General features: G+C 43.1%; 1 protein-coding gene across 1 annotated transcript; it reads left to right on the top strand.

Annotated features, from left to right (window-relative positions):
• On the top strand, positions 1-27,601 carry Pbp45 (proximal sequence element A Pbp45). The gene is made up of 8 exons (XM_075681872.1): positions 1-308; positions 370-397; positions 629-757; positions 4,032-4,172; positions 7,738-7,848; positions 14,464-14,573; positions 21,911-21,956; positions 26,706-27,601. The coding sequence occupies exons 1-8, from the start codon at positions 160-162 to the stop codon at positions 27,054-27,056; spliced, it is 1,065 nt and encodes a 354-aa protein (XP_075537987.1). The 5' UTR covers positions 1-159; the 3' UTR covers positions 27,057-27,601.
• The last annotated feature ends 259 nt before the right edge of the window (positions 27,602-27,860 follow it).

Below are 27,860 nucleotides of genomic sequence, written 5' to 3'. Positions count from 1 at the left end.
TTGCTAATCACGTGGCGCCCTCGTTTGCGGCATTTACGGTTCGTTTGTATTGCGTTGCGAAGTTCCTTTCGTGTTTTTTGCCGGCCAATTTCATGTTGCTCTCATCCTTTATAGCATAACTTTGCTCGTTAAGCTAAAGCAAAGTGATACGAACCCAGTATGAGTCGTGTGAAAATTCCAAAGAAAGTATCCGCTGGATTTCACACTGACATGAACATGCTCTTACGAAATTTTATGTCAGTGGAAAGTCTACGATACAATGCGTTCTCCAAAGTCTGGCGGGAGGCAAAGTTTTCTTTGGTGTTTTGGTAAGCTCGTCGTATTACGACGGAAATTTGCATGGAAATAATGTACGCTCTTTCCTTTCAGTGGTCGGAAGGACCGGGAACTTCGTCTGGTGAGTAGCAGACATTCAAGTGTACGCGCGATGTGCGTTCTTGTTTATGCTTAGGACGCGACGTGTGACTCAGGCAAACCATTGTATGTCTGTCACACGCGTTCTTTCATTAGATCAAACAAATACTCGCAAATAGTAATCCTTGCATTACCTTGTTGCCTTAACAGAATTATTATTGCAGCTGCCGGAGAGAGTGGCGCGTTGTGTCACTGTTGGCTTTTGCTTTTGCAGTTCTTCGAAGAAATAGTTCCCGTCATACTGCAGTTATGGCTTCCCACTTGCTCATTCCGAGAGAGAGTGTTTGGTCTTTACATGCTGTATGCGGTCTACACCATGCAGCCAACGGTGCCGAAATTGAAGGTTCGTATGAAATAATTCCTATCGTACTGCAGTTATGGCTTCCCACTTGCTCATTCGGAGAGAGAGTGGTCTTTACATGCTGTATTCGGTTTCCACCATGCAGCCGACGGTCCCGAAATTGGGTTCGTGAACATAGTGCTGTCTGTAGCGCGAGCAATTTGCATATTGTTTCTCGCAACACACATTCGTTTATTGTTCACCATAAAGCTCAAGCTTGTACTGGGCAAGTGCGCTCAATGGATTCGAGTTTTGCGCTTAACTGCGTGATGCGTTCATTTCATCCAGCCAGGTCGGGCATTACAGACGCGTCTTAATGAAATATGAAGTAATATAATTTTTTTTTTTCAAGTACAATACGACTCGTGTCAGCTGTTTCAAAATGAAACCATCTGCACTGTTCTTTTTTTTTTTTTCCTTTACCGCAAATATGTATTGTGGTGCGTCCGCGCATATAATAGCCGTGCTCTAGGAGATGACATCATGTCAAGCCTGATTGTTTGTATAATATGCTTCATCAAGCACCTGCAACTTGCTACAGGTGTCAAACGAATGCAGAACCAGCGTCCCTCATACACAGAATTCTTCTGTCAAACATAATTTATACTGGAGCTGAGCGCAGAGTTCTAAAATCCCTTTGCAGTGCGAGCAATGCTTCAGAAAATGCTGGCCGCAGCATATCTAACGTCATAGCCATACGCACTCTTCAAAAAGGTCGCACCCTTTGGGGCTTATTTTGTCCCACAACAATAATCGACATCTGCCTCGCTTGCGTTTCCTTTGTTAAAAACTTAGAATGCTGATAATGCGCAAGCTGTTCATGACTTGGAAGTACCGTGCTCGCAGCATTAAAGAAAGGAAATGCGGGCATACACAGAGTATTGTTCTGGGTCAAGATAAGCCCCAAAAGGCATAAGCTTTTCAAATATGGTAGAGTTCCCTGTCTTTTGAAGCTGCAAGTTACTTAGCAATTTCACTCCAACATACCATACATTACAGCACTCGTACACCTAATATCATTAACCAGTCAAACTAACTATTAAGTGTCCGAGCAGCACATCTCAATTGATCCACCAATAAGCTATCACTTAATTTTCATTGGCTCTCATCGTTCGATGGTCTCTGCTCAGTTTTTTAAATGTAAGGGAAACGGTAACTAAAACATAATGGAAAGTTTGATAAAAAGTATCTGGCAAGATCCCTCATAGGCCTACGACTGTGCTCGTTATGCACAACCCAAAAAAAGAAACGAATGGTATGCAGATCCTATGCAATGTGGGAGCTAGTGCAAGCGAAGTGTTCGTGAGCTGAAGGCAAAATGACACATTATAACAAGAGATGTGCTGCAAATTTCAGTGATGAATGCGTCCTTCAGCCAGCATGGTGGAACTTGCAGAGCAAGCGGAACTTTTATTCAGCATTAAAACGTGTTTTATCACAAGACGTAATGTGCTTGACCTTGTAGAAACATGCCACAGTGCCATGATACGATTGCAGACATGCCACGAACTTAGTGGCCAACGCATCCCATAACCTTTGCACGAGGTGTGTACTCGTGGCGAAGTTCTCAAAGGGGCTATCAAATACTTTTCATGCCACTGTTTTTGTTCACAGGTTGCGCAGATTGATGGTTGGAGAGATAACTGCAACAAGAATGGCAGCGATAGGCACTGGGCAAGCAGACTGGGCATTTCACCGGATGAGCACAGACGCATACGAGAACGGCCTGCACGGTGAAGGCACCTGGTGGCGCAGAGCTCAGCCAGACAAACAAGTAATATTGCAGTAATCAATGTGTATTTTACTTTGCTGCTGGTGTAAATTTTTTACAGCAACACAATTACGCTGCTACTGAAAATTTACGCCAGCAGTGAAGTAAAATAGTGCGCTTGGTTACTGCAGTACTAGCTCTGTGTTCGTGTGATTGAGCTCTGCGTTGTCAGGTGGCTGCACCATGCAAGACATTCATGTTTGGGCATCTGCCCACCTGGTAAAATGCCCAGTCCGCTTGTGTTTATCCGAATACCGGACAGGCTAAAACCCTCTATTACCACAGACAGCTATAGAACATTTAGACAAGTAGCACCAAAAAGTTCGAGAGCTGGACCTGTAATCCCGAATTTCTCTGGCTTATGTAATAAAATACTTTAATAATAAAATGATTTAGTCTGTCAAACACCTTTGTCAGATTGATAAATATAGCCCCTTACAATTCCCGATCAATGGCATGTTCAATTTTTTAAGTGAAGTGAACTAGTGCTAACTCAGTTGAATAGCCATGTTGGAACCCAAACTGGAAGAGAGTGGTAAGCCTTTACTTGTTTGGGTAGTTGGTGAGGCAAGTATAGATAAGTTTTTCAATAACCTTGCTAAAAAATGGCAAGATACAAATGGGATGGTGATTGTCAATATTTTGATGACGGCCTTCTTTGAAGACTGAAATTAGCAAATTGAAGTCAGTTCAGAAATACTCCAGTGTGGAACACTTTGTTAATAATATCAGCAAGGACAGGTGAGATACCGGTAAATACAAGCCTCATATGTGCTCGTCTGATAGAATTAAGGCCAGGTCCAGTTGATTTCAGGGATGAAACAACATTGTAAACTTCTCACGGTGAAGCAGGGCTAGGATAAAATGAGCATGAGCTACATGAAATACTTAGCACTGTGCTAGTTGGAGGACTATTATCAGAAGCAGCAAAGTGATCACTAAATGCGTAAGCAACATCAGGATCTTTGGTGTGTTTGTGATTATTGAGGATAATTTTTCTGATGCACTCTTTCATATTAAGAAACTATCTAATTAGTTCCCAGTTATGCCTAGTATCGTTTCCGTTTTCAGATATGTTGTTTTCGTAGTAGTTTCATTTCGTGCACCTGAGAACAGTGGAAAGAATGTTTGATTATCTATGGAAGTGACTTTTAAAACTTACGTTAAAACTGTGATATTACTTTTTAAGAAGTTTTTTATGCAACGCAACGTGGCATGTGTGATCAAAGGATTTCTTGGAGTAGTAGAATACCAATGTGTGACTTGAGAATAAGTAGCACACTTATCAATACATTTAGTAATTCTAAAAAGGAACGTAGTAAATGCCTTCTCGGCACAACTTTCTATATATAAGTCATCCCAGTTTGTGGTCTGAACCTGATCAATAAAATATGATTTATTGAATGAATATTTAATGTTGTGCAAGTTTTTAGAAAAGAATGTTTTGGACAGACATGGACAGTAAGCAAAAGACAAGTGTTTTACTTTGGTGTGATGTATGCGCAGATAAGACTCAGACTGTCGGACTGGGAGCAGTCAGAGGTGCTCTTGCGGATAGCCAGCAGAGAGCAGCACTTGGATGCTTGCTACCTCCTCTACAGAATGCGCTTGGAGAAGTGTTTTCACTTTGTTGCCCTCTTGAGACAGGTACATGGTGCGTTTATGTTGTTCTAAAGGGGCCCTGTAATACCTGTTTGTAGATTTTGCATCAAACATTACAATGAGTATGGCACCCAGCAAGGAGTATTTTCCAGGAGGAATTCCTTAGAAAAACTGAATATCAGTGTGCCATTTACATTCTCCGTTCCCCCTCAATTCTTTCTTTGTTCCCTCACATAGGGTGATACAAGGAGCAATATGGCAGCGATTCTGCCTGGGTCACGTCACTGAGAATGTATAATACCCCCCCCCCCCCCTTCTTTTTTTTCTGCTTGACAAAGGAGCTCTCCGCTCTTCTTTGTTGGTTCTTTATCAACCATGCTCTGTGCTGCCTGCTACGGCCTATGTTTGCATTTTGATGTCTGCTACTGATCTCCAGACTTTTGATTAACGGGTGGCAGATGTGCATGCACATATGCCACCTGTCATGAGTTAGCTGGTTGAAATTCATACATTAAGATGACACACAAGGTGCTCTATAACTTTGCTTGGATGTTTTCACACGTGGGCCTCTAAATACCTTCATTCAGGAAGGTCAAGGGCAGCTACAAGCATGCTTGTAAGATTAAAGATTATAGGTCTGCATGATAAATTCCTTGCTGCCAACGTCTGTAGGTGCAGTGCCTGGTATCAAAAGGGTGACAATGCAAGTGCACATCCTTTCTTACTTTCTCATCGGCTTGTACAGTCGCTTTGAGCTGACGCCCATCTCACTCGCCAGAATTTGCTGCAGCAGCTGCCAGCTGTGCTGATGATGAAGCAACAGCAAAACATTCATGATTACCAATGTGAAAGCTTGGCACATCTTGAATTCTGGAAGTGGCTGCTTGCAGTGTCTGTACTGGCAGCAGCCGCTGCTTTGTCATCAGTGCAGCAAGCTGTAGTGGCCGCAAATTCTGACGATCAGAAGGCACTTCAGCACAAAGAGACTGGACAAACAGGCCATTATATAAGGAAGAATGCGGGCATGCACTGAAACCATCTTGACACTAGGCTCCTCACTATCAGACAGCACACACTTACAATCCACAATGCAGTGACATGGTTTCTAAACTTATACATGCCTCCTAGAGTGCTGGTTTAATGGCCTATAACTTATGCCCTGTTGGTGCAAGCTTGCATCAACATCTTCAAATTCTTCTTTTGCTTGTACTGCTGGTTTGTTGGCTCTCACCGAGATGGAGAGAGAAAGAGAGGGAATAAATTTTTATTGAAATAATATCACCAGCACCCCGCAGGGGTGACGGGGCGCGGGCTGGGTCCTCAATCGAGGGCTCTGTGAGCTCCAGCCACTAGGCGCGCCCGCTCGGCCAGTTTTAACTGGAGGACATTATTTAAAGAAAAGCATGAAATGTTGACTCGGGAGAACCGAGGGGCTCGGATTTTTGTTAGTTACAACTACAGAAAGCCAATAGATAATGTATTCAGGGAAAGCATTGGTGAAATTAACTGTTTCTTTTAATTGAAATGTAGAAATAATAAAAACGGAAATGAAAGTGAATGACCACACAACGTAAGAGCCAAACCCACATACCTAACATTAATCATGTAGTGCCATAGCATTGAGCTACTCCAGCAACCACTCTCCCGTTCACTTTTGTGGGCATATGTGTATGTGTACAACATCCAGCCCTGGGAGTGCTACCCAGCACCATTCATGGAAGCAGCATCTTGATGTCTGCTTTTCATGCCTACATTTTTTAGAGCGCAGCTCTTTGGCGTCCGTTCCTGGGTTTCGCGTCGTCGTCGGCGTTGTCGTCGGCCTCGTAACCAGCTCCGCCCCCCTTTCATCCCCCCAGCGCTAGCAGCGACCGACTGATACCGCTGGATGCCGCTGACGCCGCTAGAGAGTCAAGATAACGTGACTGCATAGAACACCGTCGCCGCCATGCAGAAAGAGGAGGAAAGGGTCCCGTCCCCCCCTGTTCTTGTGTGGCGGATAGGGTGCTCTTCAGTTGCCGACGCGCCGGTTATTTCACGTAGGCCCCGGCACGTCGACGAATACGTGACCACCTTCCCACGGCTAGACCTGGTTCTTAGCGCTGCGGAAGCGAGGGTATCATATTGTTTGTGTCGGCATCGGCGGCGTTGTCCCTGAAACCAACTCCGCAGCTGGGGTTGACTCACTATCGGCGTCAGCGGCATCAGTCAGTCGCTGCTATCTCTTCCCTCCTCCCTTTATCGTGTTGTCCGCTTGCTGCGCGCGCTTCTGCCCCCATCGTTTGCCGCTGGGTGTACACGCCTCCCCCCTCTTCCTGAGAGTCTCCGGTTGTCAAAGCGCCGGCTCGAACTTAATTCCTTTCTTCGCTCCTCCTCCAATGCAACCCCTGTGCGGTGGCAATCAGAGAGCCAGATCGGTGGTGGCGGATCTGTATATGTGCACCGCCCGAGCCGAAATTGCCGCTGCCGTTCGCCCTGTGCGGTGGCAATCAGAGAGCCAGATCGGTGGCGGCGGATCTGTATATGTGCACCGCCCGAGCCGAAATTGCCGCTGCCGTTCGCCACTGCGAAATTATCTGCCAGTTCTTTCTGAGCCATGAGCGAGACGACCGATGGAAGTCCTCCGTCTGCTGCTGCTGCTGCTGCTGCTGCTAAACGAGCTGCCAGAGCAGAGGCCCAGCGCCGTCGCCGTCAAAATCCAGAGGTGCGTGCCGCCGAAGCAGAAGCTTACCTAGTGGAGTCTTTGTTAAAGGAATACGTGTGAAAAATAAAAAAAAAATTCTGTGATAGCGCATACATGTGTTGCTCGATTTCTTTGCCTCAATCTATCGAAAAGGTGAAACAGCTTATTTGCTGCGCTCAAATTTCGCATTAGGAAGTAACGTAATCGTCGGTAATTTTTTCCCCCTCTCTTATGTTTCTGTATTGCACTGTATTAGTGCCCATCCTACAAGGACCAAATTGTGCTCTACAAAATGTTGTCAATAAAAAAAACTAAATAAAAAAATATTCCCCGAATAGATACTTTAGGGATGGGGGGGGGGGGGGGGGGCAGATAGATATAGAGAGGTGCAATATACAACCATTATATACAAATTGTACAGATAAGGTAAATTAATTTAGTCTGGCAAACTGCTTACTGTCTGAAGAAAAAGTAATACAACAGCAAAAGCGAAAACATTCCAAAGCCGGTGTCTCTGGACCACATAACTGGCTGAAGTATGGTGCAGAAACTCTCACTTTAGTGAGTTGGTCAGACACGCAGTTCAAAGAATAAGACAAAAGCACCATTGTGTCACTTCATTGTCTTCATATTGATCTTTAGGTGTATTTTTTGAGTAACGTTGCTAGCTTAACTTATTTCTGTCACAATGGATTCTGGATCATTCGAATGCAAATGTGCTGGTGGGGCAAGGGATTTCACTATTGTGTTAATCATCTTAAGCATGCCACTGGACAGAAAAGTCGCAAGTCTGTGATATTCTTGAGCTATCGCATGCTAACTGTTCAAAATAGTACTGCATTCTTCGGCTTCCTCAGATTGCTAGTTCACACTTTGGCTGCTGTTATGTGTGTGCTAGCGGTTGAATATCATATTTGCATTTTTATGCAGAGGAGCCCTGTGATGTACCATGGCCAAGAGGAGGATGTCAGTACACTTGCCGCAGCCAGCGCCAAGGTGTTTTCTCCACTGGAGAGGATGACTAAAAGTGGCACACTCCAGGTATGCAACGTAAAGGATTTTTACCAGAATGAGCATGTTAGTTCTTGAGCAAAAATCAGTTATGAAACTTGGCTCTGCGCCTTCCAAGGTAGTGAGGATGCTTTCCAGCTAAACTAGCTGTGAAACGAGGCTCGCATGATGTTAAATAGTTGAGAAAAGAAAGCCTTCACAGATATATGCCAATCTAACATCTGATACGTCAAAGTCTGTGAAGCTGTATAGGCGAGTTCTCACACCCTTCGGAAGCATTAGTCTGAAGTCTGCTTGCTGGCTCACAGCCTTACTCAAATGGAGTAGCAGTTGATTCCCAGTTCAAGTGCGGCTGTAGCCCACTCCGATTACTGACGGTTTCTGCAGCCATACAAACGCCCAGCTGACCACCTACATGAAGCCAGTATAACGCCATGTGAAAAACTAAAATTCTGAAGTGTTTGTACAGTTGAACCTTGATATAACGAAGTTGGTAGAATCAACACTTCATTACATCGTAATTTTATTATGTTGAAATTCGACATATGCAAATGCAACATATGTGACCTTTTATGCAAATAAGTACAGTCACAGGCAAATTTTTCTTACCCATGGAAGGGGCCATAAAATTTTTCGAGTTACCGGGCAATTGTGAAAAAATAATTTCAATGAGAAAAAAAAGTATTTTGTTCAGTTTGACAGTTGGCAACCAAAGTTATGGCGTTGTGCTGTGTCAACAATGTTTTCACATCGGCGGTACAAAGCAAAGCCTGCGACGCTCGTCCACTCTGGCACCAAGGTGGGACTCCCTATCATGAAGAGCGCAGGCAGAGCAAATGCTGCGTCTGCCTCTCGCTTCAATGTGTCTCTGAAACTCAAAATTACATGCGCTCCAGCACTAAATGCACAGGAAGGTAGAACACATGAAGCCACGGCCATCTTGGCACACCCATTATTTGCAACCATCTCCAGCTGTGCTTATAGCTGTCAGCTGTGCTGACAGCCATTTGCGCAGCCATGGAGGTGACATACGCTCACCTGCCACCTCACCCCCCTCCCCCTTGCTTACTCGGGAAGACAACAGGCATCCAGCCACCATTCTTCTCGGATCAACCTCGCGGGCTTTCCCTCACTCCCACAGCATACGTCATGCGGTGTGCATTAGAATCTTATCGCTCTTGGACTTCATATAAAACATGGCAGTGAGAGGGTCCTGCTGCTCTGTTTTGGCAGCCGCTCTTCACATGTCTTGTGATTTGAGAATTCCATTCGATAACAATATGTAATTCAACCATTTGATAATCTGCGTCCATGGCAATTTTCGTTTATTGCCTCAGTACAGTCAAACCTCGATATATTGAACATAGATTTATTGAATTATTGCGTAGACAAGCCATATGTAAAAATACTGAAAGATATCTATAGCGGCTCCACAGCCACCGTAGTCCTCCATAAAGAAAGCAACAAAATCCCAATAAAGAAGGCCGTCAGGCATGGAGATACGATCTCTTCAGTGCTATTCATAGCATGTTTACAGGAGGTAATCAGAGACCTGGATTGGGAAGAATTGAGGATAACAGTTAATGGAGAATACCTTAGTAACTTGCGATTCACTGATATTGCCTTGCTTAGTAACTCAGGGGACCAATTACAATGCATAATGCATACTTGACCTGGACAGGCAAAGTAGAAGGTGGGTCAAAAATTAATCTGCAGAAAACTAAAGTAATGTTTAACAGTCTCTGAAGAGAGCAGCAGTTTACGATAGGTAGCGAGGCACTGGAAGTGGTAAGGGAATACATCTACTTAGGGCAGGTAGTGACTGCAGATCTGGATCATGAGACTGAAGTAATCAGAAGGATAACAATGGGCTGGGGTGCATTTGGCAGGCATTCTCAGATCATGAACAGCAGGTTGCCATTATCCCTCAAGAGAAAAGTGTATAACAGCTGTGTCTTACCAGTACTCACCTACGGGGCAGAAACCTGGAGGCTTACGAAAGGGGTTCTACTTAAACTGAGGACAACGCGAGAAGCTATAGAAAGAAGAATGATGGGTGTAACGTTAAGGGATAAGAAGAGATCAGATTGAGTGAGGGAACAAATTCGAGTTAATGGCATCTTAGTTGAAATTAAGAAAAAGAAATGGGGGGGGGGGGGCGCAGGGCATGTAATGAGGAGGGAAGATAACCAATGGTCATTAAGGGTTATGGACTGGGTTCCAAGAGAAGGGAATCGTACCAGGGGGTGGTAGAAAGTTAGGTGGGCGGATGAAATTAAGAAGTTTGCAGGGACAACATGGCCAAAATTAGCACATGACCAGGGTAGTTGGAGAAGTATGGGAGAGGCCTTTGCCCTGCAGTGGGTGTAGCCAGGCTGCTGCTGCTGCTGCTGCTACTGCTGCTGCTGATGATGATGACATGTATATCGCACACTTTCTGTATCACCTGGAAAATCACTTGCATTTTTTCAAGTGGAGTCGGATGCAATATGGATATGTAGAACTCCACCACCCCAGACCACGTGCACTATGTTCACAGGCAGCGAGCTTTCCCGCAACACTCTCGAAGATAGCGGTGGCGCGATGGGTGTTCTCGACTGCTGCGCACGCAGCGGCTTGGCTAGTTTGGTAACGTCAACGACGCATTGCATTTGCCGCACTGGCTCCTCCTCAGTGCCACACTCTGGGCCTGCTGAGCCTCACGAGGAATGGCGGTTTGCTTTCACAAAAGCACGCGACAATGTTGTTCACTGGGTTCACTCAAAAATGCCATGGTAGACGCCACTTAGTACTTTGTTATTGACAGTGTTCCAAAATGCTTCAGTTGGTGGACGTGGAGATCGCAGCGGAAGTAGTGGCCAAATGAAGATGCTACTGAGGTTGATCCTGAAAGGGTTGATGTTGTCCCACTCCCAACTTCAACTGAGCCTGTAGCTGGTTTGGCCCTTCCACGTCGCTACTGCGGCACAATAGAAGGCACCAGCCTGTCACTTGTGGATTGTTTTGACTATGTTGAGGATGGCATGGTTAAGCACACGGCTGCCAATAAGAAGCAGGCTACACTGCTGCAATACTTTGAGCCAAAGAAATAAATACTTTGTGTGAAGCTTCAAGTGAGTATTTACTGCACCACAATTGGTTCATTAATTGATTTGTACAAGTTTTCTATGCATTTTTTACATGACTTAATATACCGAATTCTGGCTATATCGAACTATTTCACGATCACTGCACTGCTTGATATATCGAGGTTCGGCTGTATTTCGTTGTGGCGCCAGTGAAACATTATTTTATTGAACTCGTGCATACACACACTTCATTATATTGAGACTCAAGATACTCGTCCATTGTGTTTGTACGAGAAGCTATAAGAAGGCAGATACATCGTTATGTAGAAAATTTCATTATTTGAAGTTTGTTATATCGAGATTTAGCTGTATAAGTTGTTGCTTATTCCAATGTGGTACGAGAAAGAGAACATTTATTTTAGAGTCATTAACCCCTTAAGTGTTTGGATGAGCTCAGATTGCCAATGTGATGCTCGTTAATCTTGCTTTGGATGAGCCCAGCTGGGCAGTGGCACTAATCTTGTTTTCAAGGTGATTTGGGCGAACTCAGCACATCCACTTAGTTTTTCTTCTTCTACATAGATGGCTGCAGTACTGGTGTTTGAAATCTGCGGTTATTTCGCTCTTCTTTGTTTTACTTCATAGCTGGCAGCACATTTTCAAGGCCTCGAAGGCTGCGTTGAATAAATTTTCATGTTCTACAACATATATGGCAGCCATTTCATCAGCGCTGCAGAGATGCATTTATTGTGGTCTTTGTTTTCTACTACCGTAAAACCTCATTAAACCGTACCCGCTTAAACAGCAGTTTCATTTTAAAAGTAGTAAAGTCAAATCCCCGACTCAGTGGCATTGAACATAATGTGTTTTGTATCCGCATAAACCGTACCAGCTTATTGTGTACGGATCGGTTAGCACGTAGTGTTTCCACTTTTTGTCACGCAAACGTGGCGGTGCGTCGTCTCCATCAGGCAGCCCGGCAGAACAAGAAGCCTCAGAAATCAGCACAACGGTCTCCAAGCGTCCTGTGCGTTTGTGCATTAAGCCACATCGACATCAACATCATTTCGGCGCCGTGCCAGAGAGTGTTGTGGCGTCGTGCAAGGGAGAACTTGCGTCATGCCGAAACTCGAATATAAAAGGCGCCGGCTGCTTAGCTTAGAAACAAAATTAGACATTGTTCGTGCTATCGAATGTGACGTGAAAAGTTGGCGCTGGCATGTGACATGGGTCTACTGTTGACTACGGTGTGTGGCATTTGGAATGCGAAGAAGTTGTTCGGCAGCGCTGCTGCGACCACAAAGAGATTTTGGCTACGATGTTCGACTTTTTGCCATCGTTGCCTCTGTTGTTGCCAAAGTGTCCCCTAGCGACAGTGATAAGGACTACACGGAAAGCGACAGCACGGACGATTCAGGCCCGACAGTGGCAGAAGCTGCGCGTTACGTCAGCCTCATAAATGCAATCGTCGCGACGAGAACAGCACCCCGCAATGAAAAAGTGCCCCGCAACTTCTGCAACACTACCGCACCTGTGCACGGAGAATATGTAACGCCCACAAGGAATCTGCCATGCTAGTGTTAGGCGAGAAGAGGGGCTGGCTGAAAAGCTGGCTCGCAGCTTCAGTAGGTTTTAGGCCGCTTTCGTTGCTGCTAGGCCGCAGCGGCATCAAATGAAAATAAGACTTTTGTCGCACGAAGTGAATAAATAATGAATGTTTTCTCCCTTTCATCACACTCTCTTTGAGTTGCGTTTTTAACAGGTAAGTGGGCGATCTCATGCTATTTTGGTTAAGCAGTACTACTGTTTTGTGCATACTTTTTCTGAGCTCCAGCCAAGTACGGTTTAACGACGTTTCACTGTAACTTGAAACAAACTGGTTGAAAAAGCTTTAGAAGAGCTTTCGATGGAGTGAGGTTTCAGAATAAGCCTTAATTAAAAAGCAACATGAGGTTACTTTTGGTCAAAATAATAAAACACTTAAAGGACCCCTCATCACATCTGGTCATTTCAAACCGACAAGGGCAGTGCATGCAATGTGCGCTAACGACTGTGCCTGCAAAGTATTGCGAATTCAGGGATTCACAGCACTTAAATAATTTTGTTTTAGCTATTAGTAAACCAATTGAAAAATTCTTACAGTATAACACTTTTTAGAGGGCATGTAACAACCTCCAGCATATAACCAAAGTTTGCTATGTGGCCTGGTGAGGCGCCCTTTAAGGGCTTAATAGTTTCACCTCTAAGCAAATTTGGGACTCCACCCGCTGGTCTTCGACACATGAAAATCGTAGTAGAACTCCCCTTAACATCTTTACTGTAAAATTGACTGAGGTAAACTGATTACCACTGCTTTAAGTGCTGGATTGTACTGAACTTTTGTTTTGCACCATTTATTTTCTGATGGTCATTAAGTGACTGTAAAACGTCACTTCATTATTTTTGCACAGCCTTCGTGACAATATAGTACTATTCTTGTCCAATAGTCGTAGTTGCACTCTCACCTCTGGCACAAAGACCTTGCTGTGTGACAGGGCTGCCACACAACCTATGGAACTTTATGAAGCTCACGTTACAAGTGTTCATGCCAGCACACATATATTGAGACACTTTAGTCTCTTACAAACACTCATGCACTGCATGCACATACACATTTGGGCAAGTATTGCATTTTTGTTCACGGTGGCTTAACTCCAAAATCTTAAGGGAAAGAAGAGGCTGATGTGAGTTTATGGTGGGAAGTAAATGTCGCTATATCCATAATTTTGCTCTTTTTTCTTTGTCTTTACTACCCACATGGCATTTTCTTGTGTGTATGCATTTGTTTACATTTACATGTGTGTAAATATTTGTATTCAAGCCCTAGCCAACAACTGCATCTCTGTCAAACACACACACATCGTGTTTTCATCCCAGTCAATCTGTGTAGAGCTTTTCAAGCACAATCAAATCGCAAAGTGCAGCTTAATACAGCTGAATACAGCTGCACTGAACTAGCATGTGCTTAAATATTATGGTACATACAACTGTTGGACATGCTCAGTCAGGAGTATGTTCATGCTGAGCAAGTACAGGCTCAGCCAGAAGCGACCAGTCATAATTAGACTTAGGCCAAATATTATTCTGATTAACTTTTTCTAATCTGCCATTTTACAAGCAGAGACTGATGTTCCAAAATACAAGTGTTCATAGCAGCACCTCCGTTGCTCCTCCAATGAGATTGATAAGAATTTGAGTTGCCTTTAATTTGCTACCGCTAACATGGTATCCTTTTGTTATTGCAGTTATTTGGTCGACTTATCGTTCACTTTTTACTCACAGGAAGAACTCTTGCAACCCTGTGTGAAAGCATGCAGTTATGGCTGCGTGGCAATCTCTGTAAATTAAATTGACTATATTTTCTTCTTTTGTTGCCTTAGATGAGATGCTCTCACTTTAACATTCCTACAGAATCTTAATGCAGTCTTTGCTCATCAGGGCAAGACAGAGGTATTCGGTGCAAAGTAGCGAATGTGTGCATTCCGGCTCTTCAGTTGTCAACGACACTCAGTATGCTACTATATATCTGTCTTTGCAGCAACTGTCGCTGATTCATCGACAGTACGTAGCAATGAAGTCTGCTCAAGAAACACCTACAGTGAGAGATCTGGCCATCGTCGAAGAAGATATCTATGAAGGCCTTTGCAGGTGAGTTTATAATTTCTGTTATCACTGGTTTCTTCATGACCTGTCAGAAATGCAAAAAAAGTTGCACCATGACTTTTCCATTACTCTTGATCGCTGTACTGAGAGCATCTGGCTGATGTTGAGCTAGGTGGGCTAGAAATCATAAAACAGCCACGGAGCTCCAATCATGACTTACGCAAGCATGTTCATGAATTTCATCCTGTCAAAGTGAGACTGAACTTTTCCCACTTTAGATTAAAGAATTAGGTACAGTCAGCACTTGTAGTGTAATACTTTGTGGGACATGTCCCCTTTTCTTCTGTCCTGTCTATAGCGTGCTTGTGCAAGTTTAGAAGTGCATATGCTGTTTGAATTTGAGGTTTGGTTACAATGGAGCATTTTCATCACAGCCGTGGTTATGGTGTGAGTTGTTCCTATGAGTTTTTGTCTCGTTCGTGATTTTCTGCTGAATCTGCTGCAGCCATCAAGGATGTCGTCAGTTTAGGAGTAAGTGCAGGAATACCAATATGTATTCAGACAGAAAGTGATCGTAAAATCTGAAACCGATTTTCGTAGAGGGCTTTTGTGTAATAAGAGAATACTTAACAAGGTAAAATGTCACTGATGGTGGCAGATTTTTCTGTTAACTGGTCTTAGTAGAGAAAATACCTACCTCTTTAGACCTTAGTGCTACAAATGTAATAGGCTGGAAGGCAAGGCACCTCAACATTAAGCGTCAAGCAGATGGAAGATGTTTGATGTATTCTTTGTGGGATGTCACCCGGCACCAGGGCACATATTTCATATTTCATTTCATATTGTGCGACAGCCGCACTGCTATCTACAGAATCTGCTTATGTGTTTGCTCGCTAAGGTAGGTATGGAATGACAAACATTTTGACTATGGATACGCTGTGCATGTGGCTTGGCATGAAACTAGCACATCTACACTGGGCAATGCCGTACTGAAAATGCACCTGGAGTGTGTTGGCTACTTTAGACAATGCTTCTCTTGGTTTAGCATGTGCATTTAATGTGCTTATTTATGCCATAAGTGCGGCAATCTCCAGCATAGCTCATGTAAGACTTTCCACATTTACTTGGTGCCTTGAAACCACTCTGCATTGTGTGCTCTGTGAGGCGTAGGTTGCTAAATATTGGTGGCTGCATTCCTCGTCAACCTTGTTTAATCGCATGATGGCCACTCTCCGCTGCTGTCCTTGCTGCTGCTTTTGTGAGGCACTCCGTTCTCTATTGTCTTGTAATAGAAGCGCATAAATACAAAAATTTCATTATCTTCATGTCAAAATTGTTTTTGGGTACGAAAGGAGACATGCAAAGGAAAGACACACACATCTGCAAACTGGATGGTGTGCATCTTAGCGTGCATTGCAAAACCTGCTCGTGTCAACAGGGCTTTCTTCGTGTTAAGTTTCTGGGAAGGAGAGGCAATAAAACAGCACATGAACTCGGGCAGGCATATTTTATCAAAAAGAAAGGTTCTGTGTGTGTGTCTGTGGCACATCGATTACCTTACCTGAGGTGCACTTGTTTGAGGGTAATTGGTGCATTATTAATATGCTAGCACTGTCACAGCATCTGCATTTTGTGTTGTGCATGCACGAAAATTGTGGCATATTTTCTGTACTTTGAATCATTAAGTCAGTTTGTGATGCTGCTTTGTGCATTTCCTTCCTTTTTTTGTGTCATATGTTGCACCCATAAACGTCTAGCAGACACAACCTACTTGGCCAAGAAGTTCTATTGAAATGCCAATACAGTAGACCCCCATTCACACATTTTTTAGAGGACCATAGAAAAGGAAAGCATAATCCAGGAAAACATAACACTTGCTGTAACATTACTGAGAAGACAAAAAGCTACTCGCAAGAAAACCTTTTTGAAATTGAATAGGAAACCAACAAACTACATTGGAACCTTGTTAATTTTATTTCAAGGGGACTGGAAAATTATTCGAATAAAACATAGCTGGAAATACAAAAGAGCCCTGTTTAATATGGCATTCAATAACATGCACAGTACTGTACGCAATACAGCCATTGACCGGCAATGCACACTTAATGGGGCCCGCCTAAGGGTCCAAGCAGATGGACGTCCGAAATATTGAATTCACCAGAAAATAAGTGCCTTAATGTTATGGGCAGCCAGAAAAGTTGGTCAACGCGTTGCAGCGCAAAGATATACCTGCATAAAGGGAAACATCGACATCCACCCATATGTAGCATGAAGCTACAAAGGACACCCACATGTGTATCTCAGAAACAAAGCTTTGCGGTTAAAGAAAAATTCGTCCTGGTCCAAGATACGAAACCGCGACCAACGCCTTTCCGCGGCGGTTTCTCTGCCATGTGAGCTAACCAGGACGCTAGCAGATCACAGCGAGGGGGTGAATTAATCAACAACTCGAAGCACAAGGACAATCAATATGAATCCGAATGATAATGAATCCGGGACCAGGAAAAATTTATATTCAACTACAAAGCTTTATTCCTGAGAATCTCGTGTGGGTTTTCTTTGTAGCTTCATGCTATATACGGGTGGGTGTCAATTATTCGTTTCACGAACCTTCCTCCACCTTGTGGAATTCCGCAGAATTGATCTGCCATATGCTTGTATGCAACCTGATTTGCCTGTCTTTTGCACTTGCGACCTGCCTAGCTTTGCATCTTGCACTTGCGGCACCACTACTGCTAGAAAGCAAAGCTAAAACAAATGATAAATAAAAGATGACAAACAAGCTGCTTTGGCATACATGTTTTGTTTTTAATAAGAGTGCCTAGCATTAAAATAAATGATTGAGAGCATAATTTATATTATGTTGAGTTCTGAGTGACCAGCTTTCTTACTTTCATCAGAAACTCACTTTCGCTGCAGTTTACTAGAATAATTTTGAGCATCAGTAGCATTAGTATTAGTAGGTTCTTTTCCGTCTGTTCTTGTGAAGCAGATTTCAAAGCTTCACAGTATTGATAATTCGTCATGCCGAAATGAGTCATTCTTACATTTTTCTTGTCCATCAATTTTCTGCCGTCTTTGGTGTCGCCATTCCAAAAATAGTAATTGGAAAGGCATCGTCTTTGGCTAACACGCTTCACTGCCACGTTGGGCCACATCTTGGGCTTTGCCATAGGATTTGGCCACTTCTCTCTGTATAGCCAAAGCATTTCTGTTTTAGGCCTACAGGCTCTGAAATGGATAACTGAACTCGAAAACAGCGCAGTTTTATTGATTAATTTCTGCCACTTATGTGAGGTAAGACATAGCGATGGCCTATATCATCACTTGTAGCTCATGAAATTTACAAGTTCCCAAGAATCTAGTCAAACTTGGCGTAAGGTTAAAGTGGTCCCATGTTTATTGGGTGCCAGCATGTTTATTGATGCAAAGCTTCTGGGGCAAGTTTTGGGGCTCCCTTTTACATTAGAATATAGCGTGCCCGAAGCAAACCCCAAATCCTGTTTGTGTCATGCGCATGCGTAGCGTTGACACAATTCCTTTCTAATATTATAAAGCTCTTTACTATCACGCCGTTGCTACAGTTAGACGAGAGTACTGTCTATGCATGGTACCAAATATTCACCTCCTGCAACACGAACCGAGGTCGACTGTGCTAAAATTGCCACATGATCATGGGTTTCCTGCAATAGTAATTTCCCAGCACTTCCCTCACTTAATTGCTGCCCTCTTCAGTAGAGACATCAAAGCTGGAGTTGGCACTGTTGGAAGTTGCTTGAGGATTGTGACCGGGAAAAAATTCATAATACAGTAGACTTCCATTAATTCTAATCCAGTTAATGTGATCCGGACTGAAGGTCACAGCCAGTGACCATACATTTCTATGGGAGAAAACTCATTCCTGAAATTAGCCTTCACCAGATAATTCGAACTTGGCTGGTTATCGTGCATGCATCTTACCCCAATGATGGCTGCAGTAGTGACTCCAGTAGCGACAGTGTCCATGTTGGCGGCACTTGTGGCACAGTGAATGCATTGAACATGTGCCATCTCTTGTCAAAAACGCCTGTTTTCGGCCTGCCCCAGGAAGATTTTAATGTGACACTGATAGCTCATGATGAATTACTGAAGTATTTACCAGACTGTAATACTTGTCTTCTCTTCCAAGCATTGTCATCCAAAATTGCTTGGTTGATGCGGTCTGGTACAAAACCAAGACCATGTTCATAACAGCCTACCGTGAGAGCCAGCCTAGCCAGCGTCATTGCCATTGCCATTACAAGATAGCAGCTATGGGTGCCAACAGCATGAGTTCTCCCTTAGCGTAACGATGCGTCACTTTCAACCTGGTTATGAAAGCACTTTCAAACAATAAGTTATTTTACATGTTAAGCTGTGGCAACAAGTCGCATGTTCTTTGCATTCTAAAGAATTGTATGTGTCGCAGGATGAACTAGCGAAGTGGCTGGTCAGGGCTTTGGCCACCATCTCGTTTGCAATCCTTGCAGAGTCGTTTAATAAATGTAGAATATCAAATGTGCTCTGGCTTATACTTAGGACAACACATTGTGGTTCTTCATAAACAGTGATAAAGTGCTGTCTGAGAGCGGTGACAATGGACAATAAGCAAATAAATTTCCATTCTGTGAAGATAAAGTTCACTGTTTCTTTTTTTTATTGCCAAAATCAGAGGTGCGCTAGGTATTCCTTATTAAAACATTTGGTATGCGTTCGATTTCTACTTTGTTTACGAGCTATAATGCCATTTCTGTGTTAGTCTTTTACTTTGAACCCCTAAAAAGCAGGTGCCCGTTTGAGTCGGGGCCATGTAGGAATTGGCGGTACATAAATACTGCCAAATGAATCGGCCGTGTGTTTTGAAGTTTTTCTGTCTCTTTTTTAATTCGACAGCCCAGATAATTCTACCAATTTCCTCAGTCCTGTCAGGGCTGAATTAATGCAAGTCGACTGTAAATCAAAGAAATCACCTGGGATCACGTCACACGCAAAGGAACAAACACTGAATGTCCAAAACTCGCAAGACAAACCACAAGTGGAGCCATGCAGCCTTTACTACTTGGTGGCTTGGTATGGCTGGTGCTGTAATTTGGGTGAAGTTGGCTGCAACTGGGTCAACTATCCAACTAGGCTTTGCTGCCTTCAACTTCACAGAGGAACTGGCAACATATTAAAACAAATATATCACTATCTCTGCTTGGCTCGGTCGGCTTGGTAGTAGCCAAATTGGCACATGGTCATGCAGGCGAAGCAGGGTGGAATCCAAATTATCAAACATTGCCTTGTAAGTTGTTTGAAATTTAGGTCATCCTCATACGTTATGTCTGTGGAACCAGTGATGGTGCTGCAAAGCTGTCGGAATGGTAGAGCATGTCCAATCTATTGTTCGGTGGCAGTATCATATTTTTGGAAGTGTTGTCTCGGAAATTATGGATCACCGAGCAATTGCAGCTGATATAGAGCTTGGATTACGAAGATAAGGGTAAGTGCGCTATGTGGGCTACATGCTGTGGACCCATGCTAGGGACTGCTATGGACTGTAGTGACTTGTGATCATAGCGGCAGCTACCACTGCTTGTCAGTGTGCGTGATTGCATAACAACATGGTAGAGCTCAAGCCACTTGTTTCGATCTGAATTCACTCTTGCCATAGAATTTCCCACAATATGCTAGAGGGAACTCTGGCGCTGCAGTCGTTGACCCACTGTGAGAATGATGGGAAGTACATGGATTTGTCTGATCTTTGTGCTTGTGGATTCAGGCATTCTTGTGGCTTTGTTTATTATGGCTTATATGCCTTCATTGTCGTAGATTTCTGAGCAATCTATACTTTTCTAAGTGCAGAAGGCATTGTGAACATGGGCAATTGCTACTAATTACAACGATTGAGCTTGTGGAGGTGGCCAAATCGAAACGCTCCAAGCGTCTCAAGGCATTGGCATGCATGCACGTCACTTGTCGAAGCATGCTTCTGTGGCATAACGGTTTCAATATCAGGCCTCTATGCTAGAGGTCCTGAGTTTGAATTCTGCCGCCTGACAATTTTAATGATGTCTGTTTAATTACTTATTACGCAGTACATTGTTGAAAACGACGAGCTTACTAAGTCACGAAGCCGTTTGAAGCAAGACGGACAAAGTTTAGGCAAATCCATGTTCTTCTCATAGTTCCCATGCTGCTTCAACCGCTTCCATTACAGCTCCTGTAGACACTGGCTCCAGAGTTCCCTCTAGTAGTTATTTTATGAAACTCTGACTCCTGCTACCATTTGTGATGGCAAGAAATAGTAAATGGTTAAATTGGGGCCATTGCTAATCCCATTTCATGTCAGAGTAAAATATTACTGATATTTTGTCATTATGATTGAAATCAACTGTTTGTTTTTGATGCTGTTAGGTCTAAGGCACCAGCAGCCTGATAAGTAGTGTTTTCACTTCTACTTACCAGATGGCACCACAGAATTTAGTGCTTTTCATTTGTTGGCAGCTGATTCTTCACTGCATCGTCAGCATGCTTATTTGATGAAGTACAGGCAGTATGCCATTACAATATATGCTAAAACGTTGATCACATGGCACATCACCTTGGTTCCATGGAGAGGCAGTCCATGCGCTGTGGGCCTAATATATCACATAGCGCTAAAATGCTCATTATTGTTGCCATTCAATAGCCTTCGGCACCGCCATACCCTCCCGTAGTAGAGGGGTGAACAGGTTTGGTTAAAGGCAATGCTTATAATCGCGACACTACATTCTACTAGACTGTGGTCCAGACAATTTTGGTAATTTTTCTCACACATGTGCAGCAGCATTTTTGCAAATGGCCTGTTCTCAAATCGAATAGTACATACCTCCATTTCTGAAATGAGAGAATTCTGTTTGTGTATTAACATTTTCCAGTGTGCACACACCCCTCTTTTCTGGCCATGCCATGAGAACTCTGCATTACGCACTACTATATCCTCATAATTGGTCCTCACACCTATGATGATACCTACCTCGGGTAACAAATACAAATAAGTAACCTCATGCAGACAGACATAAAGTATAATCTGCATGAAAGTCAATGTTGCATATAAAGTTTTTAGTTCCTCACTCACACAAAGAAAATGCGGTATTGGTTTAGTTCCTTTTTTGTTTTTGTGTATGTGCATGTATTGCATGTGTGTATAGTGGCAGTAGAGTACAGATCAGCGTTATCAAAATAGTTGTTCTTTGAATAAATCTCTTCATCTAAGAATGTTTTATTGAAGCATGGTCTTAAAGAAAACTTTGCAAGCTCACAGAATCCTGATTATGTGCAAATGCCACAATCGTGCTGTTTCCTCCGTTTATGCACTTATTTACTACTTCGTTGCTTTGCAGGGAAGTTGCTGTGCTTCAAGCCAAGTATCGAAGTCTGCAAGAGCAGGTAAGGGACCTACTGTTCATCCATTTGTAGGTGGTGCCTCTTTGTGCACACTTGAGTGCAGTAAACAGTTGACTCGAGTGGATCCAAAACACCGGCTTACTGTGTCACGATTTCCCTTCGTAGAGCTGCTGTGTTGTCGAACATGATCTGTTGATTGATGTTGTTGAGCTGCTGATTGTCACGGTACAAGAAACTATTGATTATATTGTCGATAGTATAAGATCACACAGTGTCTTTCATGTAGTTACAGCAGCACAAGCTAATTATCTTGTTGGTCTGTGGAAACACTGGTTTCAGTGTTTTGTTGAATCTGGGTCGCAAGCCCCAAGGGTAGCGTTGGCCTGGCGGCCTGGGGCACAACTGGAAGCATCCGAAGGTCCTGGCAAAGCATGAGTCAACTACTAACAGAACAACTTGTTTATTCTAGCATCTCAAAAGAGCGGCCGGTCAGGTCGACCGAAGTGGAGAGACGGGAGAGCACGTTACTCGACGGAAGAATTCGAAGCCTCTCTCTTGGCGTCCGGGGGCAGCTGCTTTTATACTCTCGGAGTTGAGGGCAAGAAGGAACGGCTCTGGATGGGGCGCACGTGATGGCGCCGCTCGGGCACGTTGAGACTAGAAGGTGACGCATCCGCCGGGCCGGCGCCGTTCAGACCTCCTCGCTTCACAGTTGGGGAGCTCCTCTCCCCGGCTGCCGTGCTTTGACAAGCGTGGGCACCAACATGCACACACGCACACACGAAGACACGTGGCATTGAAACATGCCTGGACGCGCTTGGCGGGGAGGCGTTGCGGCAGCGCTGAACGGGCCAAAATGTCCGCCGCTTTGAACGAAGCCCCGGCGTCCGTTGCATCCGCGCCGGCTATACCGCGTGTCGTAGGCGAAATGTAACAGTTTCAACAGACCAGCCAACAACAAACCTCGTACTTAAGTCGCATCTGCCAAAAAAAAAGATATTTTGTTACATCCGATATTTCTTAAAGGTACATGCTGATATCAACAGAAAAAATATTGTGGTCCCGTCTATGCAGAGTAATTGCGTAATCGTGGTGCCTCCAGCATCCCAACAAAGGGTCTCCTGCTTACATTGACTGCCTGTTGGGGGCTCGTCATGCCAGTAAGGTGCACGGGAACAACAATAAACTGCATACATGTGCTTTGCACATTTGCCAATAGGCAACCATGCGATCTGTGCAATCACACAAGATAGCCTCATCGGCTTGTTGGCTGCGGTTCTACCAAGCGAAGCTGCAGTCCAGAATGTGCCATTTCAATATGGAGTTTTCTTTCATCCACGCATTTCAAGTTCCACTCGCCAGGTGTAGTCACCAACCGATTTTTCAGGCATGAAGGGGGCCACATGCAGACCCTACTGTACGACTATGATTCTAGCCAGTGCGCATGATCTCATGTTTGATGCCATTAGCAAATTTTCTTAGCAGACGGCAGCCAAACGTGTGGTTTCGTGCTGAGTCTATGTGTTGGTAGCTTTGTTCACAGCCACGCAGCATCAAACAATTTCAGTTGCTGTTGTACATTGATTCCAGGGGCAGGTGACAGTGCCATGGGAAGTCCAAATAAATGCACAGTGGAGGTATTCTGTAAGAGTTCACATAGTGGACATGACCATTTCCTCTGCTGTTGAAGTTCTAATTGGCTGGTCTGGGCTATGCGTCCGTTGTAGCGAGGTGCCACAGCCAGTCAGCACTTCAGCAGTAGACGAAATGGATGTCTCCACTAGGTGGACTCTTACAGAATACTTCCCCAGGTCCGAAAAATCACACATCTGCAAATTAGTTGGTGACAGCATTTAATATTTTTGCTGCTTGAACACAAATATCTTGCGCTAACAAGCAAGTTTGCTTCACCGTAACCTAATCAATGAAAAAAAGAAAAAAAAAAAAGATGACCTGACTGTTAGTCTTTGTAAAACCTTTAAGAAAGCAAAAAAGCACATACATTAACTTACACTCACGCAAACACCCAGGAAAGCACCCTCTGTATTTGCACACAAGTGCTTACTAGCAACTGATTATTCGCAGTATGGGTGCTAGAATTTATACATAATTTTCCCCACACGCACGAAAAGAGCATCAAAACCACCTATTTAATACTTCTTATTAAAGAAAGCGTCCAAGGCCAAACATATTCTTTTCACTCTTCTTCTGAAGCTTGAAAATAACAAACATGTTGTTCTTTCGCACATTCTCGACCCTTTGCATGCATGGGTACAGTATGGGAGTGTGTCTTTTGTGCGCTTGAGGCTTTTACCAACAGGAATCGCCAACCAGCCCAGCTACAAGTTTTCCTGGTGACAGTCAGTTATTACAAAATTTTTGGTAATGGTGACAGCCAACACAATCAAACCACAATATAAGGTGTTTTTTTTTAATCTGCACCAAATTAAAAAAAAATGCCTGTAATAGATAGCACCATTCTAACCCTTGATCTAAATTATTCGATGGGGTGGTCATTACTTCTATGAGAAATCACTATGCTTAATTGAATAATTAACACAATTTTGATAATTAACTATTTGATTAATCACTCTATGGCACATATTTAAATCTACTAATTATAGCCGGTGTGTTCGCAAAGCCTATCCGCTTGGAACCATTTGTAAGGACTGCAGCACTTTCGAGGTATTAATTTTCAATGTGTCTAATAAAATGCTTGTCATTCCAATTACTTCTTTTAAGAAAACATAGTTTTATGCATTGAACCACAATATTAACTGGAACGCCAATGCATTTTATCTGACACTTTGAATATTATCTCAAAACGGCTATAGTCCAGAGAATTTGTTCCAAGTGAATGCACCTTGCAAACTCACTAGTTACAATTCGTAGATTAAAATATGTGCGTAAAGTAGTCAGTTATAAAGTTAATGAGCATAATTATGTGAATTACTCAATTAGGCATTTTAATTTCTCATAGAAGTAATGGCCGCCTCATCAAGTATTTTAGATCAAGGATGAGAATCGTGCTAGCTTCCCCGGACAATTTCTTAAAATTTAGTGCAGCTAAAAAAATAAGTAAAAATAAGAACTGGATAACAGACACAGATATAATAAATTGTCAGATATAAAGAAGTGATCCTTAACTGTTTCCCACCGATATCAGCATGTGTCAAATTGATGTTTGCACTAAATATCGGATTAAAAAAGGTATTTTCACGTTAGATGGCACTTTGCCATAATGATGTTCTACTGTATCACTGTCGGCTGTATAGTAACTCAGCAGACTAAATAGTAATATCGATAGTAATGTAGCCTCCTTTATGTTGTCAATAGTGTTTTTTTTTTTATGAACTACAGTTTAAAAAGAAGCTCTGTATTCTTGGTAGTCTGCATCTACTAAATTCTAACACGTTCGCGCATCTTCGATTGTAATGCACACTCGATTTTTCACAGCCAGAAATAAAGAATGCAAAATGCAAATGCCAAATGGTAAGAGAGAAAATAGCAATTTGTTCTCACTCAGAAAAATAAAATGTATTGGATGTGAGTGGAAGCCACTTGTCACAGCAGTCCTGGATTGGAAGGAAGCACTTGAGATTGGCAGGGCAAGATTGCAGTTTTGGTTTTACACTCGATTATTGTTTGTCATAGTTGAGCGAACCTTTAAGGGGGAAGGAAATGTGTGTTAATATTGAGTATATGTGGTGTACAATAGTTTTGCATCGCTACTGTATGTCTGCACATCCTCCATGATACTAAAACCTCTGTGCACTTAGGTTTCGAAGTCTGTGTACCTTACTATTGGCATTAATAAAAATGCAGTGCAGTAGAGTCTCCATTCGACTAAGATTGGGCATTTTCTTGAATACCTTTTTTTAGATTTATATCTATACTGCCTCTGTAATTTGTCCTTAGCAGTGCTTTTGTGCACCTTTATCAGTTTGTTATTAATGCTTCAAGCTTCGGGTGCATTTCTAGCCTAAGGTATGGGAATCTTGTACACACGACTCCACATTGTGCATATGTACTATATTAGAAAAAGGGAAAGGTGAATGGTTGGAAAGTCTAAAGTAAAACACCTTTGAAGAGCAATAACTTGAAAGCTTGACTTTGTATCGGTTTTGAAAGTTCATGTAAGCCTCAAACTAAGCGTGTAAGCTGATATCGTGCCAGCATCACACAAGGTGCAAGCAGCAACGAAAGGATGGATTCTAGTAAGCCCTAACCTGCTTATACTCGCATATCTGACAACTCTCCAAAATGTTTCGTAATGTTTACAACCTAGGGATCCTTCTAAGATTTTGTGAATGCTGCAATATCAAGTCTTACAAAAAGTAAGTTTTTCTCGCAAGAAAGTTTTGCTTGTCGGTCTCCAAACCTGCCGTTGGACGTATCTTACTTGTGAAAGGACACCAAGAGAAGTACTTGCTTCGACCAAGCTTATTCAGACAAGCTACAGAAACAGGTGAAATCAGCAACAGCAAAATCACTGATAAAGTCACTGGGATTTACTGCTGCTTGTCAGTCTCCGCTGTTCCAAGTTAGCTGCTGCTTGTGTGCTCAGGGCAAACCTTAAATATAATGCATGCTTGCTCTCTCTCCCACCCCTAATGTCATGTTCCTGGGATTTCTACGAATTTTAATGTTCAGAGGTTGGCAGGTATGGATTCATTTGTCCATTATAGTATATATACTAGTGTGTCCTTATTTCTTGAATGAAAGCAGCCTGAGCCTGTAGTTTGTGCGTAACCAGATGCATTGACCTCGGTCGCTCTATCCTTTACCAAGGCTGCAGGCGTGGTCCGCAAGGACAGAAGAAACTCCAACAAAGGGGAAAGCGTGGCTGCAAGGCGTCAAAGACTACGAACGCAGCAGTTCAGCACAGTGACCAAAACTCGCAAGGGAAAGCGCTTCGCAGAACTCTTGCACGAAGACTCGTCGACGAGCAAATGCGATGACGAAAGCATTCTAGAGTCCACAGAAAGCACCAGCCCCACTGCAAAGCGTGCGAAAAAGCAGTCTGCACCACGAAAAACGTCACAGGCATCGAAGTCTACTGGCGCTGCCAAGGGTGACGAGGAACCAAGGAGAGGACGCAGAAAATCAAGAATCGAGAAGCCAAGTCAAGAAGGAGACTAAGCAACAGCTGGGCAGAACTTTGTATAGAATTGTAGTTTGAAAGTGACGGGACTATTTATTTTCTTCTCATAAGTCTGTCTTCAGGGAAAAGTGGCCACTGGCTATTGTTTTCTTTTTGTTCATCAAAACAAATGGTGAAAGCCTTGGTGTAAAACACTTTAAGGATACATGTATGGAATGTAATGGACAAAATTGGATTCTTTCGTGGATCTGCTCCACTGTCTTGATATTTCATTCATTGCAGCTTGCATTAGTGTACTACCTTGGGCTTGTACAGTTTCTACTGCATTTATCCATTTCATCAGTTCAGAGTTACATGGCAAAGTACACCTATGTCCTTTTAATAGCTTGTTTTGATGTCAGAGGTTATGCCTTTTGCATGTATATCACATTGTTGCTAGTCAAGCACTGTCAGTGAGAATAGTCCAAAGCCTTCCATGTTACTATGGCATTTTATCAAAGTTTTCATTTTTTTTTTTTTTTTGCTCCAAGTCCATGCAAGTTCATACATTAAAGCCTATACTTCTACATGTCTGCATATATTACTTACTTGGTGATACCTTTCTATATTTGTTGTTGTTGTTGTGTGTGTGTGTGTGTGTGTGTGTGTGTGTGTGTGTGCATTTCGTTAAGGCATTCAGTGACTTGTATGCAAACATGCTTTCATCGAAATTATTGCATGCAACAAAGCTCTTTTTGTTACTAGGCATCAAGCACAATACAGGATCTCTGAACATGTGCTAAATAGCATGTTTGTCGTCGAACCCATTCGTCTGAATGGTTTTGACATACTAAAACCAGCAG

This window comes from Dermacentor variabilis, chromosome 2, assembly GCF_050947875.1.
Source record: "Dermacentor variabilis isolate Ectoservices chromosome 2, ASM5094787v1, whole genome shotgun sequence".
NCBI classification, from domain to species: domain Eukaryota; kingdom Metazoa; phylum Arthropoda; class Arachnida; order Ixodida; family Ixodidae; genus Dermacentor; species Dermacentor variabilis.
Note: the sequence above shows the minus strand (reverse complement) of the source record. Positions and strands in the feature narration are given on the sequence as shown.

What these genes read in the sequence shown, in the direction of transcription:
- Pbp45 (XM_075681872.1), top strand. Translation starts at nt 160, where the DNA reads ATGAGTCGTGTGAAAATTCCAAAGAAAGTATCCGCTGGATTTCACACT. An exon ending in CAACGGTGCCGAAATTGAAG is followed by an intron (nt 758 to 4,031) that starts GTTCGTATGAAA and finishes ATGTATGCGCAG; the next exon opens with ATAAGACTCAGACTGTCGGA. An exon ending in CTAAAAGTGGCACACTCCAG is followed by an intron (nt 7,849 to 14,463) that starts GTATGCAACGTA and finishes CTGTCTTTGCAG; the next exon opens with CAACTGTCGCTGATTCATCG.